Source organism: Dryobates pubescens, chromosome 14 (genome assembly GCF_014839835.1).
Source record: "Dryobates pubescens isolate bDryPub1 chromosome 14, bDryPub1.pri, whole genome shotgun sequence".
Taxonomy (NCBI): Eukaryota; Metazoa; Chordata; class Aves; order Piciformes; family Picidae; genus Dryobates; species Dryobates pubescens.
This window is the reverse complement of record NC_071625.1, coordinates 4,423,401-4,439,358: the sequence shown is the minus strand read 5'-3', so window position 1 is coordinate 4,439,358 and position 15,958 is coordinate 4,423,401. Positions and strand designations below refer to the sequence as shown.

The window sequence follows — 15,958 nt, the reverse complement described above, 5'->3', positions numbered from 1 at the left end:
GGGCTGAGAGCTCTTGTGCCAAGCATTGGGCCGAGAGGCAGTATGTAGTGTGGTGTCTGTGCACCTGTGCCAGGGCTCTGCTCATGGTGTGGCACTGGTTGTGCCCTACCAGTGCCAAAGGGGTCTTCTTGTGCTACAGTTCTGACCCTGGCATTGTGTCTGCCCCTAGCAAGGAGCCTTCCTGTGGCACTGCTCTGCCCATGCTGTCTCCTCGTGCCACAGCCCTGCCTCTGCCATCAGGTCTCGTGCCACAGCAGCTCTGGCCATGGCATGGTGCCTCATCTTGCCACAGCTCTGCCCTTGTTGTCTCCTCCTGCCCTGGCTCTGCCCACAGTCACTCCTTGTGCCATGGGTCTTCCCACGCCAGACGCCCTAGTCCCTGGCCCTGTGTGCTTGGCAAAGCTCCACTTGGCATCACCCTGGCAGCACGGCTTTGGCACACAGACGGCTTTATTGGGCCCCCCACACTGCTGTGCCAACATCACTTCCTGCCACGGGGTCTCCACTGCTGGCGCAGGCTCCACTGAGCCCCCCTCTCTGTCCCTGTGTGGCACTGATGCAGGGCACTGTGGCACCGGGGTGGCATCTGGGTGCCCCGTGTCCCTCCTCATCACCTCATCTCTCTCTTCTCCTTCCCTGGCTGCGAACAGAAGTGTCCTTGGGCTGTGGCACCGGCTGTGCCCGAGGCTGGGCCCTTGCTTCTGTGTCAGGAGAGTGGCTCCCAGCCCTGGTTGGCTCTGCTGCTGGGTACCCCCCAGGAGGTCCCTTGTCGCTGTGGGGGCCTCAGTGGCAATTTTGGCACTGGGGGTGGCACCTCTGCCCGTTAACGTTGCAGCGACACCCACCACTGGTGTCCCCAGGACCCTGGGAGAGGGAGAGGAGGGCAGAGTCAGAATGGGACACCAGGGAGGTCCCTGATGTGCCCCCCCATGTCACTCACCCCAGTGTACCCAGGACCCTGGTATGGGGGAGAGGGGATCAAGGTCAGGGTGGGAGCCCGCCAAGGGCAGGACAGGAGCCCACCATGAAGCTGCTGGGGACAGTCTGGCCCTTTGGCCATGACTAAAGCTTGGGGACATAAGGGGAATCCCTAATGCCCCCCCATGTCAATCACCCCAGTGTCCCCAGGACCCTGGAAGGGGGAGAGGGGATTAAGGTGAAGGTTTGGAGCCCACCAAGGTCAGGATGGGAGCCCACCATGGAGCTCCTGGGGACAGCCTGGCCAATGCATGGGGACATGGTGGGAGTCCCTAATTTCCCCCCTCCATGTCGTTCACCCCAGTGTCCCCAGGACCCTGACAAGGGGAGAGAGGATCAAGGTCAGGGTTGGGAGCTCCTGGGGACAGCCTAGCTATGCTCATAGCTTGGGGACACCAGTGGGGAGCGGTCCCTGCTGCCCCCCCAGGCCACTCACCCCCGGTCCCCAGCGCGGGCCCTTGGTGACCCAGCAGATCTCGGTCTGGCAGACGGTGCAGCGGATCCAGTCGCAGCCATCCTTCTTCTGCACGATGATGAGGCAGGTGGGGCAGTGCATGGCCTCCCCCAGCTGCACCAGCGTCTGCCAGCGGGCGACAGGTGCCCATCAGGGACACAGCAACCCCAGCTGAGACCCCCCCCGAGCCCCCTTAAGCCCCTCTGAAGGTTCAGCTCCAACAGACAACTATCCTCCCTCGATTTCTACAGTTGCTATTCCAAAAGCCTGTCTGTGACCCTCAGGGTCTCTGGAATGCCCTTCTCTCGGAAGGTCACTTCCCAAAACACAAGAGATGCATCTGGTCCTGTTCCAACAGTGTGTTTCTTCCACTCTTTCCCAGTTAGCACCATAGAATTGTCAGGGTTGGAAGGGACCTCAAGGATCAGCCAGTTCCAACCCCCCTGCCACGGGCAGGGACCCCTCACACTAGATCAGGTTGCTCACAGCCACATCCAGCCTGGCTCCCTCGGCAGCTTACGTCAGCTTGCAGCTTAGTGACTAACTCTGGAGACCCACCAGTGACTCCCAGAATAGTCACAGGCTCTGAGGCTCGATCACTGGATGGCATTAGGGTGCAGCCAGCTCCTGTGTCAGCCTGTGCTTCAGGAACGTTGAAGCGCTTTCCTCCCCCAGAGCTCTTCCCTCTCCTCCTCCGCATTCAGACAAAGCAATCAGCGGCACCTCTCTCTCGGTACAACGCGACTGACAGACCTATCGTCATCCCCCTGCCTCCCCCAAACCTGCAGCATGTCGCTGGTCTGCCGGGCGGCGGCGTCGTTCTGTGCCCGCGCCTGCAGGTCGTCCTGGTACTGCCGGCAGTTCCTGCCCTCGTGGATGGCCTGGCAGGGCACCGGGGCACCGCTGAGCCGCCCGCCGCAGGGCGGCACGGCGGCGGCGCGGCCAGGGGCTGGGGTGGGCGCCTCACCTTGCAGAGCAGGCAGTTGAGGGCCTGGCAGATGGGGCAGCGGAACTCGTTGACGGAGTCCTCGTAGATGCACCAGCCGCGGCAGTCGGCGCTCCGGCAGTGGAAGCTGTTGGGGCTGCGGCGCTCGGCCAGCGCCAGGCCCCGCTCCAGGAAGCGCCGGTACTCGGCTGGGGACACCAGCTGGGGACGGCCACGGCCTCAGCCACACGGCTGGGCTGCAGCAGCACCGCCCGGCTCACGGAGGCCAACCGCTGACCCGGCCCTGCCAGGGCACCGCCAAGCCACGGCCCTCAGCACCACAGAGCCACGGCCCTCAGCACCACAGAGCCACGGCCCTCAGCACCACAGAGCCACGGCTCGGAATGCCCTCCAGCGATGGGCGCTCCACCACTGCCCCGGGCAGCCTTTGAGTGAGGACACTTCTTATGGCCAACCTGAACCCCCCCGGGGCAACCTGAGGCCAGTTCCTCTTGGCACAAGAGATCTCAGCCCTCCTGGCTCCAGCCTCCTCTGCTCCAGGCTCAACAAGCCCAAGTCCCTCAGCTGCTTTTCACGAGTTCTCCAGACACTTCTCCTCCTCCTTTAGCACTTGGCTTTGGTCAGCTTCATCCCACTGACCTCACCCAGCGAGCCAGCCTGACCAGGTTCCCCTGGAGAGCCTCAAACCTCTCTGGAAAACCCTTCAAACCCTCCAACACCTCAACACTGCCCCACAGCTTGCTGTCATTCCAGACTTCCTGAGGGTGCCTCCATCCCCTTATCCAGATTATGGCTGAGGACACTGAAGAAAATTGTCCCTGGTGTCCTGGGGACACCAGTTATGCCCAGCCACCAACTGGATTTCACCCCTCTTTGGTCCAGATTTTAACCCAGGGCATCCTCCACTCATCCAAGCCAGGAGTTTCTCCAGGAGGATGCTGTGGGAGACCAAGTCCAGGGCTCCACTACAGTCCAGGTAGACACAGCCACAGCCCTGCTCTCATCCACTAAGGGTCACCTCACTGCAGCAGATGAAGTTCCTTAAGCAGGACCTACCCATCCTGAACTCATCTTGAGTGGGCCCTGCTTGTCCTGCACGTACCACACAATGTCCCTCGCGATGACCTTCTCCATGGCCTTCCTCAGCACCGAGGCCAGGCTGACAGCTCTGTAGCTCCCCAGACCTTCCTTGGAGATGGGCATCCCCTTTGCCCACATCTGCAGTCACCTCCCCCACCTAGCAGGACGCGGCCAGGAGCCGCCGGCAGGGCCCCGGGCCGCACTCACCGCCCGGATCTCGCGCTCCTGGAGGTGGCTGCTGCAGGCGTAGGAGTCGTCGCGGAAGGGACAGGCCACCAGCGGCTCCTCGCTGTAGCTGATCACCTGCCGCAGGCACTCCCTGCGGGAACCACGGCCAGGGCTTGGGGCTGCGCCTCGGGATGCTCACCACGAGGGCTGGGGCTGGCCGGCCTTCATCGTGGTGACCGAGGCCTTAGGGTTCGTCACTGCGCTGCTTAGGGGGCTTGGGGCTGCTCAGCGTGCTGCTTAGGGGGCTTGGGGCTGCTCAGCGCGCTGCTTAGGGGGCTTGGAGCTGCTCAGCGTGCTGCTTAGGGGGCTTGGGGCTGCTCAGCGCGCTGCTTAGGGGGCTTGGGGCTGGTCACTGCGCTGCTTAGGGGGCTTGGGGCTGGTCACTGCGCTGCTTAGGGGGCTTGGGGCTGCTCAGCGCGCTGCTTAGGGGGCTTGGGGCTGCTCACTGCGCTGCTTAGGGGGCTTGGGGCTGCTCAGCGCGCTGCTTAGGGGGCTTGGGGCTGCTCAGCGCGCTGCTTAGGGGGCTTGGGGCTGGTCACTGCGCTGCTTAGGGGGCTTGGGGCTGGTCAGCGTGCTGCTTAGGGGGCTTGGGGCTGGTCACTGCGCTGCTTAGGGGGCTTGGGGCTGGTCACTGCGCTGCTTAGGGGGCTTGGGGCTGCTCAGCGTGCTGCTTAGGGGGCTTGGGGCTGGTCACTGCGCTGCTTAGGGGGCTGGGGGCTGGTCACTGCGCTGCTTAGGGGGCTTGGGGCTGCTCAGCGTGCTGCTTAGGGGGCTGGGGGCTGCTCCACGTGCTGCTTAGGGGGCTGGGGGCTGCTCCGCGTGCTGCTTAGGGGGCTGGGGGCTGCTCCGCGTGCTGCTTAGGGGGCTGGGGGCTGCTCAGCGTGCTGCTTAGGGGGCTGGGGGCTGCTCAGCGTGCTGGTGGCTGAAGTCTTTGGGCTTGGTCATCATGATGGTTAGGGGGCTTGGGGCTGCTCACCGTGCTGGTTAGGGGGCTTGGGGCTGCTCAGTGTGCTGCTTAGGGGGCTTGGGGCTGCTCAGCGTGCTGCTTAGGGGGCTTGGGGCTGCTCAGCGTGCTGCTTAGGGGGCTTGGGGCTGCTCAGCGTGCTGCCTGAAGCGGTTTCACAACTCAGCATGATGGTGGAGAGCTCAAAACTGGTCACCATGAGGGTGGGGGGCTTGGGACCAGTCACCACAACAACAGGGATCTCATGGCCATTTACTACAAGGGTGAGGGGCTCATGGGATCTCCAGGAGGGCTGGAAGGTCCTGAGGCTGGTCACTGATGGTGGGGGTGGCTCAAGGGCAGTCACTATGAGGACTAGGGGGTCTTGGAGGTGGTCACTGCAATGGTTGGGGTCTTTGGGGTCATACCCTACAGATTCTGGGGGGAGTCTTAAAGCTGGTCACAACAATTTTTGGGGTCTTAGGGGCTGAACCCTACAGATTCTGGGGGGTCACCCACAATGGTTGGGGTCTTGGGGTTCAGACCCTACAGGCTGTGGGGGGTCTTGGGGCTGGTCACCACAAGGACGGTGTCACCAGAGGGTTGGGGGGTCTCAGGGCTGGTCACCAAGATGCTGGGGGTGGTCTCTGACGGGTGGTACCTGCAGAAGTTGTGCAGACACTCCCTCAGCAGCACCCCCTGGCCCGGGGGCACCTGCTGGAAGCAGATGAGACACTCCAGCACCTCCCGGTTGGTCACCAGCACCTCCTCCTCCAGCCGCAGCAGCTGCTGGAAGTTGTTCAGCCGCTCGGCCTCCAGTGCCTGCCAGAGAGGGGCAGCCCCAGTCAGACCCCCCCAGCACTGCCACCAGGCCCCAGGCTGGGCTCAGCAGCTCCAAGGAGGGGCCCAAGACCAGTGTTTGGTCTCAACCGAGACCGTGTCTAAGACCAGAGAGGACCAAGACCAGTGGAGCCGAAGAGCAGCATTTGGCCTTGGAAACAAGACCAAGACCAGAGAGGTCCAAGACCAACACCAGAGGAGCTCAAGACTCATCTTTGGTCTCTGAACCAAGACCACGGCCAGAGAGGGCCAAGACCAGATTTTGGTCCTGGAAACAAAACCAAGACCAGGAAGGTCCTAGACCAAGACCAGAGAAGTTCAAGAGCAGTGTTTGGCCTCTGAACCAAGACCAGAGAGGTCCAAGAGTAAGACCAGGGAAGCCCAAGAGCAGCATTTGGTCTCTGAACCAAGCCCAAGACCTCTATCTCCTCCAGTAGCCCCTGGCCTCCTGCTGCAGTGGATGTCTCCTGAGCCAGAGCTGAGGGTGGCAGGCTGGAGAGGGCATCTCCAGCTCTGCCCAACAGAGAGCACCAGCATTAGAGGAGCTGGCACAGCCTGATGAGGCTGGCACCACTCCACCACACTCTCACAGCCCTCATGGCCACCAGTACTTTGCCAGCACCAGAGTCACCAACCCGCTGCCAAGCATCACCCATGTTGGGCCCCTGGTGTGGGCACAGCAGCTCTGCCAGGCCCACGCCACAGCTGGTGTGGACATGGCAGCTCTGCCAGGCCCATGCCAGGGGACTCCCTGTGCTCTCTCCTACCCTATGCCCCCTCCCCAACACCCAGTCCAGCCTCCACTCCCAGCAAGCTGGCACCACTGAAAGCTGCCAAGGCCCAGCTGTGGCATGAGCTTGCCCTGGAGCCTCAGTGCCCAGCTTGGGGAGGAAGTGCCAGGAATATGCTGAGGGGTGGGCAAGACCCTGGGAGGGGACACAGCTGGGACAGCTGACCCAAACTGGCCAAAGGGGTACTCCATGCCATAGGACACAGTGAAGAAGGAAGCAGGAGGAGATTCCTCCATGGTGCCTGTCCTCCAGAGACAGAGCCCTGCTGCCTGGGACCCACCAGTGCCTGCTGATGGGCAGCAGAGAACAACACCTCCTTTGGCCTCTTGCTTGTGCCCTGTGACAGGCCAAGGGGCCATGGAGGTAAACTGCAGCACAGGAAGTTCCACCTCAACGTGAGGAGAAACTTCTTTCCTGTCAGTGTGATGGAGCCCTGGAGCAGGCTGCCCAGAGAGGTTGTGGAGTCTCCTTCTCCAGAGACTTCCAAGCCCTGTCTGGATGCATTCCTGTGTGACCTGTGCTATGGTCCTGTTCTGCAGGGGGGTTGGACTCAGATCTCCAGAGGTCACTTCCAACCCCTAGCATCCTGTGATGCCTCTTGGCTTTTGCTCCCAGGTGCAGCCTTGGCTTGTGCTCATTGTTAGGATGAACTTGTTCCTACTAAATGTACTCTGCTCTGGTGAGACCTCACCTGCAGCACTGTGTCCAGCTCCAGAGCACTCAATACAGGAAGGACACAGACCTGATGGAGAGGGTCCAGAGGAGGGCCATGAAAATGGTCAGGGGGTTGGAGCACCTCTGCTACAAGGACAGTCTGAAGGAGCTGGGGGTGTTCAGCCTGGAGAAGAGAAGGCTGTGGGGAGACCTAACAGCAGCCTGCCAGTACCTGAAGGGGGTTACAAGAAGGATGGAGAGAGACTGTTTGCAAAGGCCTGCAGTGAGAGGAGGCAATGACTTCAAACTAGAGAAAAGCAGATTTAGATTGGATGTAAGGAACAAGTTCTTTACCATCAGGGTAGTGGAACTCTGGAACAGGTTGCCCAGGGAGGTAGTTGAGGCTTGACAGGGCCCTGAGCAACCTGATCTGCTGACTGCAGAGGGGGTTGGACTGGATGAGCTCCAGAGGGCCCTTCCACCCAGACCATTCTATGACTCTATCTTACTGCTGCCTTTTGTTCTATTTCCCCCTCTCCCCTCCCCACCTAAGAAGGGAAGTGACAGAGCAGCTTTGGTGGGCATTTGGACCTCCAGACAGGGCCAAACCACCACAGCTATCCCCCAAAGCACAGAGCAGCACAGAGCAGCTGGCACAGGATGGCAGAGCCACACCAGTGGGTAAGGCTTTAATGGGGCAACAATGAAGGGATCATCCAGGTGTGGGCACAGCGGCTCTGCCAGGCCTGTGCCAGAGCTGAGGGTACCAGTGTGGCACTGGGGACCCACAAAACAGTCCCCACACCTCAGACACCCCCAAACCCATTCCTTTGGGTACCACAAGGCCAAGTGCCCTGGCAAGGGCTGGTGCCAGTCAGGGAAGGCTACAGGGTTTGGCCTCTTCCGCCAGTGACACCCACCCAGCTCCTGAGCTCACCCTGCCATGATGCCATCCACAGAGCATAGCCCCCCATGGGCCTAAGACCCCCAGAATGTGGCTCCCCAGGGCTAAGAGGGCCCCATAAACATGACCCCCCTGAGCCTGAGACCCTCCCAGAGCAGCCCTAGCCACGCCAGCTCCTCCCTGAAGCCCCCAGGCAAGGGCTGGCAGCAACAGGACCAGTGATGGCCCCCTCATGCTCCCCCTACACCCAGGGGGGTTTGAGACCCCCTGCATGACCCTCTAAGGGCTCAGCCCCTGCTCCTGGAGCCCCACACCCCCAGCTCAGGGCCCTTCTCCTGCGTCAAGTCTTGGGCCGGAGCAAAGTGGCCCAGGGGTGGCCCAGTTGGGTGCACACAGGGCTGTCCTGGTAGGCATTGGGTGCTGGTGGGCACCAGGAAGCCCTGAGGGGCACCAAGGCCTGGTTGGGGGGAGGGGGGCAGATGGGGCAGGTCCAGGTGGGTGCTAGCTGAAGTCGGAGGAGGACAGGAGGATGAAGTCATCCGGGGAGCCCAGGACCTGTTCCCGGTGGGATGGTGGCACCGGGGGGAGAAGAGAGAGGAGAAGGTTTGGTCAGTGCCCGAGCTGAAGACACCCCCAGACCCACAGAGAGCCCCACCTGGGGCTCTCAGCAGAGCCCTCCCAGAGAGTCCAAGAAGCAGGAACCAGTAGGAACCCAGGAGCAGCCTGGAATAACACCGACCTCAGCACGACATGGACCTCACAACATGGGGAGATCAGAGAAGCAGCCCCTGCAAGGGATTCCTTGAGGTAGGAACCAGATTTTAGTGCATGAGAGGAACCCAAGAGCTCCTTGGCAGGACATGGACCTCATGATGTGATGAGATGAAAGAATCTCCCCAGTGATTATAGGAAGTAGGAACCTGGAGGAACCCAAGACCATGACATGTAGCTTGGCATGACATGGAGCCTGTGAGACAAGAGAAGCAGCCCCACCCTGGGATTCCAGGAAGCAGGAACCAGATTTCAGTGCACAGAAGGAACCCAAGAGCCTCATGGCAGGACATGGACCTCATAACATGGTGAGATGAGAGAAGCCCCACCTAGAGTCCAGGAAGTAAGAACCAGAAGGAAGCCAAGAGCTCCTCGGCATGACACTGATCTTGGCACAACATGGACCACAAGATGTGATGAGATGAGAGAATAAGCCCCAGCATGAAGCAGTAACCAGACTGCAGTGTACAGAAGGAGCCTAGAAGCTCCTTGGCATGACATGGACCTCATGATGCAGGGAGAGAAGAGGGCCTCCCAGAGACTCCAGAACTAGGACCCAGGAGGAACCCAAGAGCTCCTTGGCATGAACCTCACAAAGTGGGGAAGATGAAAGAAGACAACCCAGCAGGGATTCCAGGAAGCAGGAACCAGATTTCAGCACATGCAGGGGACCCAAGAGCTCCTTGGCATGATGTGGACCTTGGCAGGATGTGGCCTTGGGCACGACATGGCTCTCAGGACTAGGTGAGATGAGAAAAGAAGCTGCAAGAGCTGGGGGAGTGACCTGCTTTAGCAGGGGGCATTTAGGGGTCTTGGACTTGGCAGTCTCTAGAGCTCTGCTGTCACCAAATCATTGAATCCAAACTGACTCTGAGCCACCAAGGTGACCAAGGAGGCCAAGGGTCCCCTGGGGACATGCAGCAGAGTGTGGCCAGCAGGACAAGGGAGGTTCTCCTGCCCCTCTGCTCTGCCCTGCTCAGCACACAGCTGCACAACTGGGGCCAGGGCTGGGCTCCCCAGCTCACAGACTGGGAACTGCTGCACAGAGGCCACTGGAGGCTGGGAAGCTGCTGAGAAGACTCTGAGGAGGGAAGAGTGAGGGAGCTGGGGCTGCTGAGCCTGGGCAGGAGAAGACTCAGAGGGAATCTTCTCAGCATCTGCAGGGTGGGGGACAAGAGGCTGGGGCCAGCCTCCTGCCAGTGGTGGCCAGGGACAGGCCAGGGGGCAGCAGGCACAAACTGGAAGCCAGGAGGTTCCCTCAGGAGCAAGCTCTTGGCTTGGAGGCTTCTGAGCCCTGGAGCAGGCTGCCCAGAGAGGCTGTGGAGTCTCCTTGTGTGGAGAGCTTCCAAAGGCAGCTGGGCATTGGGATGCTGGGCACCTGCTGGGGGTGCTCCTGCTGGAGCAAGGGGCTGCCCTGGGAGAGCCCCAGAGCTCCCTTCCCACCCCACCACGCCGAGATGTGGACGTCCTGCCACCCATCTGTCCTCTCCACAACACCACAGCGACCCCTCGAAGCAGACACCAAGCCAACACCACAGCCCCTGGAACCCTCCCCGGGGGTGCGGGGGATGGGGGGAGCCCTGGTGCCCCCTGGGTACCTGCTGGTACTGCCGGATGCCCTCCTGCTCCTGCTGCATCCTCCAGAGCTCGGTCTCGTCCGGGGTGTAGCCGCCGGGCACCACGTAGTCGTCGGGCCGGGCGCCGCTGCACATCTCGCAGCCCGGCCGCGTGGGCTTGTTGATGAAGGTGCACTTCGGGCACGACCAACCTGCCTGGAGAGCAGGAGAGGCTGGGAAAAGGGCTTTGGAGAGAGCCAGCAGGAAGGGATGGGATGTGGAGGGACATCCCGGGCTTGCCCCAGCACCCACCCACCCGCTGTGGGATCTTTGAGCTGATGGAGTCCAGACGCCAGTGACCCAGCACTGCCAGGGCACCACCAACCCAGGGCCCTCAGCACCACAGCTCCAGGGCTTGGAAGCCCTCCAGGGACAGGGACTCAACACTGCCCTGGGCAGCCTGGGCCAGGCCTGCAAAGGCATTAAGGGGCAGAAATTGTTCTTCATGGCCAACCTCAACCTTTCTTGGGGCAACCTGAGGCTGCTCCCTCTTGCCCCAGCCCTTGGCACAAGAGCTCTCAGCCCCAGCTGGCTGCAGCCTCCTCTCAGGGGCTTGCAGAGAGCCACAAGGTCTCCCCTCAGCCTCCTTTGCTGCAGGCTCCACACCCCCAGCTCCCTCAGCTGCTCCTCACAAGTTCTCCAGACCCTTCCCCAGCTCCCATTGCCCTTCTCTGGACACCTCCAGCCCATCAAGGTTCTTCTTGGAGTCAGGGGCCCAAAGCAGCACTCCAGCAGTGGCCTCCCCAGTGCCACCAGTTCAGGGGCACAATCCCTCCCCTGCTCCTGCTGCCCAGCCTGGGGCTGCTCCAGGCTAAGAGGCCACCTGGGCACACACTGGCTCCTCTCCCACTGCTGCCACCAACCCCCCTGGGCTTTTTCCACTGGACACTTTCCAGCCCTTCTGCCCCCAGCCCGGAGCCTTTGTGGCCTTGGTGGGAGCCGGGAGGAGCCGCAGGACAGCGCGCTGGGCAGGTACCTGCACGGGCGAGGGCAGGCGCGGGGCAGGCGGCGGCTGGGCAGCGGCAGCGTCGCCCAGCTGCAGCGTGTCCAGGTGCTGGCTGATCTCCTGGATGCTCATCCTGCGGCTGGCCTCACTGCCTGAGCCTGGGGAGCAAAGCCAGGACGTTACCACCAGCCTACAGACTGAGCAACCAGCCCGGGGGAACCCTCCTGTCCCCAGGGAGAACACTTGTCTCAGGCTAGGAACACAGAGCCACGGCACCCACCATGCCCCAGCGTGGGCACGAAGTGGTTCAGGCTGCGGCACTAAGCCCACTCCTGGTGCCCAGCAGTCCTTGGTGCAGGACTCTGGAGTGCCCAAGGTGACCCCAAGACCTCACCACCAAACCTGTGGTGAAAGGAGGACCAGGAAGACCAGGATTGCTCTTCCCAAGCATGTTTGGCAGCACAGGGGTTGCCAGCATGTGGTGGCTGCCAAAGATGGAGGACACTGGGTCTGCTCCATCATGAAGAAACCACTTGGGAGCTGCCAAGATGGAGAACATTGGGTCTGCTCCATCATGGAGAACAAACTCAGCAGCTTGTTCCCAAGATGGACAACACTGGATCTGCTCCATCCTAGAGCAACCACTTGGCCACCAGTGCAGCAGCTCCTGCACCACCACCACCTTATTCTCCAGCCCAAAACGATATCACCCCAACCAGCCCAATACCCTCACTCCCCGTCTCAGCACCACCACCATGCCAGGGTCCCCATCCCCATTCCGCAGAGCCCAATGGGGACCCCTGGTGGGCAGCCGCAGGGCCGGGCGGAGCAGGAGCAGCACAGACCTTTGTGCGCGGCCGCGCCGGGCAGGGTGCTGTATCTGCGCCCCGCCCCGGGGCCGTCGTGGGGCAGGGAGGCGGCGCTGAGCTGGGCCAGGTCCTCCTCGTAGCGCCAGCGGCTGAGGTCGGCCACCTCCGCCGCCAGCAGGTAGAGGAAGGCGGCGTCGCCGTCCCGCCGCACGCCGTAGGAGCCCACGGTGCGCTCGTCCACGCACAGGCACTGCCCGATGATCCAGCGCTGCACCAGCGGGTGGAACCCGTAGTCCTGGAACACCTGGGCAAGCACGGACGCCCTGAGCCCGCCCCCATGCTGCCCACCCGCGCTAGGGGCTGCTGGCCAGCCCAGAGGACCACCAGGAGCAGCTCCACGCCCCCGGGGCGGGCTCCTCTCCCTCCCCCACCCTGTACCACCACGGGAGGCTCCTCTCCCCCCCACACCAGCAGTGCTCAGCCCAACCACTACAGGTTCAGGTGCTGAGGAAGGGGCTGTGGGGCTCTTGCTGGCCATGCTGGTACCCAGCCTGCCCCACTCCGTACCTGCTGCTTGAGCGCCGCGATGGTGGTGTGGGGATGGACCATGATGGTGATGCTGGCCGAGGAGGTGGCGTCCTCCACCCCCACCTTCATGCTGCAAACAAGATGAAAGCTGTTGGAGGAGCTCTCCAGAGGGACCTGGCCAGGCTGGATCCATGGGATGAGGATCACCAAGGCCAGGTAAGGCTCTCCAGAGGGACCCGGCCAGGCTGGCTGGGTGAGGCCAGTGAGCCTTGGTCAATCTCATCCAAGTGGTGGGTCCTGCCCTTGGGTCCCACCGAGGCCAGGAAGGCTCCAGGCTGGGGACAGAGTGGCTGGAAAGGCCCTAGGGGGTTGGTGGCAGTGGTGGTTGAGAAGCTCACCTGATCTCCTCCGGGGGATAGTTGGACTCCTTCAGGAGGATGCTGAGGGTGGCCTGCCGGCGAGCCAGGGCCACGGCGCAGCGCGAGGCCTCCTCCTCGGCACCCAGCTCGATGGCCCGGGAGAGCTGCAGGGCCAGGTCCTCTGGGGGGGTGGAGAGAGGCATCACCCAGCAGCTGGTGGGCAAACATCAGCCCCAGGGCATGGCACCACCACTGCCAGCCACAGCACCGGCACTGCCAGCACCTGGGGGGGGTCGGAACCCCATGTGCCACGGCAAAACCAACACCCAGAGAGAGGTTCTGTCCTCTTCCTGCCCAACTGAGCACCCAGAGGGAGAAGGACCTTGAGGAGCTGGAAGTGTCCAGAGAAGGGCAAGGGAGCTGGGGGAGGATCTGGAGAAGGAGTAGGGTCTGGAGAACTTGTGAGGAGCAGCTGAGGGAGCTGGGGGTGTGGAGCCTGCAGCAAAGGAGGCTGAGGGGAGACCTTGTGGCTCTCTGCAAGCCCCTGAGAGGAGGCTGCAGCCAGCTGGGGCTGAGATTTCTTGGGGCAAGAGCTGGGCCAAGAGGAAGCAGCCTCAAGTTCCTCCAGGGTAGGCTGAGGTTGGTCATGAGGAGCAATTTCTGCCCCTTGAGAGTTTTTGCAGGCCTGACCTAGCCTGCCCAGGGCAGTGGTGGAGTCCTGGTAGGAGTTTTTCAAGCTCCCAACACATCCAAAGCTCCAACAACTCCCAGTTCCAAGCCAGTTCCCCCAGTACCTGTCTGGGAAAGCTCCAAGGCCAGAGCTGTGTCTGGATCCTGATCCCCTGAGGCACCCCCGGCAGCAGCAGGCAGCGATGGGGCTGGGGCTGGCAGCGCAGAGTCGGAAGCTGAGGGGAGGCAGGAGCAGGTCACCTCCTGAACAAGGACTGTCACCAACTGTCATCCCCTCCAGGTGGTAGAAACAGGTCAGGGCTGGACTGTGCCACCTGAGCAAGGACTGTCACCAACTGTCCCTCCCAGAGGCAGGAGCAGGGCAGGCCTGTGCCACCTCCTGAACAGAGATGGAAGGCATGGGGATGGATAGACCACAGGGGGACAACACTAGGCATGGGATGACACTGAGATACACAGGCTCCTTGGGCTCCCCAGACCTCCCCACTTCCTCCCCCTTCACATCAGCAGCTCTCACCCCAGTGTGGTGCTGGGCCAGTCCCCCCAGTGCCACTGTATCTGCCCCCCTACCCCAAACCCCAACTCTGGGGGTCTCATCAGACATTCCACCACCACCAGGCCCCCTCAAACATCCCTCTCCAGGTGTGCAGGAGGCAACACCCCAGGGAAGGAGCAGGCTGGGAGCTTCCTGGAGGAGCCCTAAGGAGCTGCTCCTGCTGCTCATCCCAAAGATTCCAGGGTGGGAGCAGCCCCAGCTGTGCCCCCCACCTTGGGAAGAGCCCAGCAGCCCCTGCCTGGGGGCGGGTCAGGAGGAGCTGCTGGGGTCACACCAACCTTTCTGCACCTCCCGCAGGGAGCTGCTGACGATGGTCCACCAGCGCTGGGCCTCCCGCTCCTCGGGGAAGGTGAAGCCCAAGGGAGGCTCTGAGGAGCCAGGGACAGAGAGCTCGTGGCTGGTGGGGCCCCGCACCCGGTACGAGACGTCCCGCAGGTCGTACTCGGCGATCAGCTGGCGAGCACAGCGGCCAGGGTGGCCAGGTCAGGACAGACAGAGCGGGGCATGGCATCAAGTGAACAAGACCGGCCTCAAATGCCCCCAGATCAGCCTCTGCTGCACCAAATTCAGCCTCTAACACCCCGAGTCTGGCCTGAAATCCCCAAACCCGGCTTGAAACGCACCAAGCCCAGCCTATAATGCCCTAAAATGGGTCTCAAACACCCCCAAGTCTGCCTCTAATGCACCAAATCCTTCCTGAAAAGCAGCAAATTCAGCCTCTAACACCCCAAATCTGGCCTGAAATGCCCCAAACCTGGCTTGAAACTCACCAAAATCAGCTTCTAATACACCAAATTCAGCTTCTAGTGCACCCAATCTGGCCTCTAATGGTCCAAATCTGGCCTCAAACTCAGGCCCAAATGCCCCAAACCTGGCCTCAAACACCCCAAAATTTGCCTCAAATGCTCCCAAATCAGCCTCAAATACCCCCAGAGCAGTTTGGTCTCTTCCAACTGAAAGGACTTTGTGACTCCATGAGTGAAGCTTGTGAACTTCTATATAGACCTGTTGGAGCAGGTCCAGAGGACACCACAGCAATGATGGGAGGGCTGGAAGCCCTCTGCTGTGAGGCTAGGCTGAGAGTTGAAGGTGTTCAGCCTAAAGAAGAGAAGCTCCAGGAACAGTTTCTGGCGGCCTTCGAGGAGCTCAAGGGGGTTCTAGGAGAGCTGGGGTGTAGGGCCAAGCCCAGGGGTGCTGGGTTTGAACTGGAAAAGGGAGATGGAGCCTGGAGCTGAGGAAAATTCTGCACGGGGAGGGTGCGGAGAGCTCGGCCCAGGCTGCCCAGAGAGGTGGGAGATGCCCCGGCCCCGGAACCATCCCAGGTCAACTCAGTTGGAGCTCCGAGCTCTGGTCGCAGACGCCTTTCTTCGGGCCCCACACCCAGCAGCGCTACCCTGGCAGGGGACTAGGTCATCGACGCGGCGAGGGACTCCCCCTGTCCAGCGCCGGGGACGGGATGGGGAGGACGACACTGACCCCCACCCTCGGCCGCTGCCCTTGCCCGGGGTCCCCCCTTTCTCACCGCGCCGCCGGCCGCCTCCGGGTGCCGCAGGCCGAGTCGGAAGCGGCGCTGACCGCCGACCTCCGGTTCAACACTGAGCTGCAGGCGGAGCGCGGCGGCGGCAGGCAGCGGCGGGAGGCGAGAGGCCTGCGCCAGCCCCGCCCGAACCGTCATCAACACTGTGGGGGGCGGCGGCGGCGCCTGGACCGCGGCCGGAGCCGAGGTCGGAGCGGGGGCACCGGGCAAAGCCATCGCGGCCGCCGCCGCCTTTTTCCGCCTCCGCCAGCACTTCCACCGGAAACTCGTCCCCGACTCACGGCGTTCCGGCAGCGCGCGGGCCCGGCCGGCGGGAAACGCGATCCCG

At 62.2% G+C, this 15,958-nt stretch overlaps 1 protein-coding gene across 1 annotated transcript; it reads right to left on the bottom strand.

Moving 5' to 3' along the window:
* Positions 1-536: 536 nt before the first annotated feature.
* On the bottom strand, positions 537-15,950 carry SHARPIN (SHANK associated RH domain interactor). Its single transcript, XM_054167539.1, has 15 exons — positions 15,616-15,950; positions 14,372-14,546; positions 13,642-13,752; positions 12,887-13,028; positions 12,528-12,618; positions 11,997-12,264; positions 11,554-11,691; positions 11,182-11,309; positions 10,188-10,361; positions 5,291-5,451; positions 3,666-3,777; positions 2,400-2,579; positions 2,215-2,313; positions 1,415-1,558; positions 537-864 (listed from the first exon to the last, which is right to left on the bottom strand). The coding sequence occupies exons 1-15, from the start codon at positions 15,844-15,846 to the stop codon at positions 784-786; spliced, it is 2,235 nt and encodes a 744-aa protein (XP_054023514.1). The 5' UTR covers positions 15,847-15,950; the 3' UTR covers positions 537-783.
* Between the last annotated feature and the right edge of the window lie 8 nt (positions 15,951-15,958).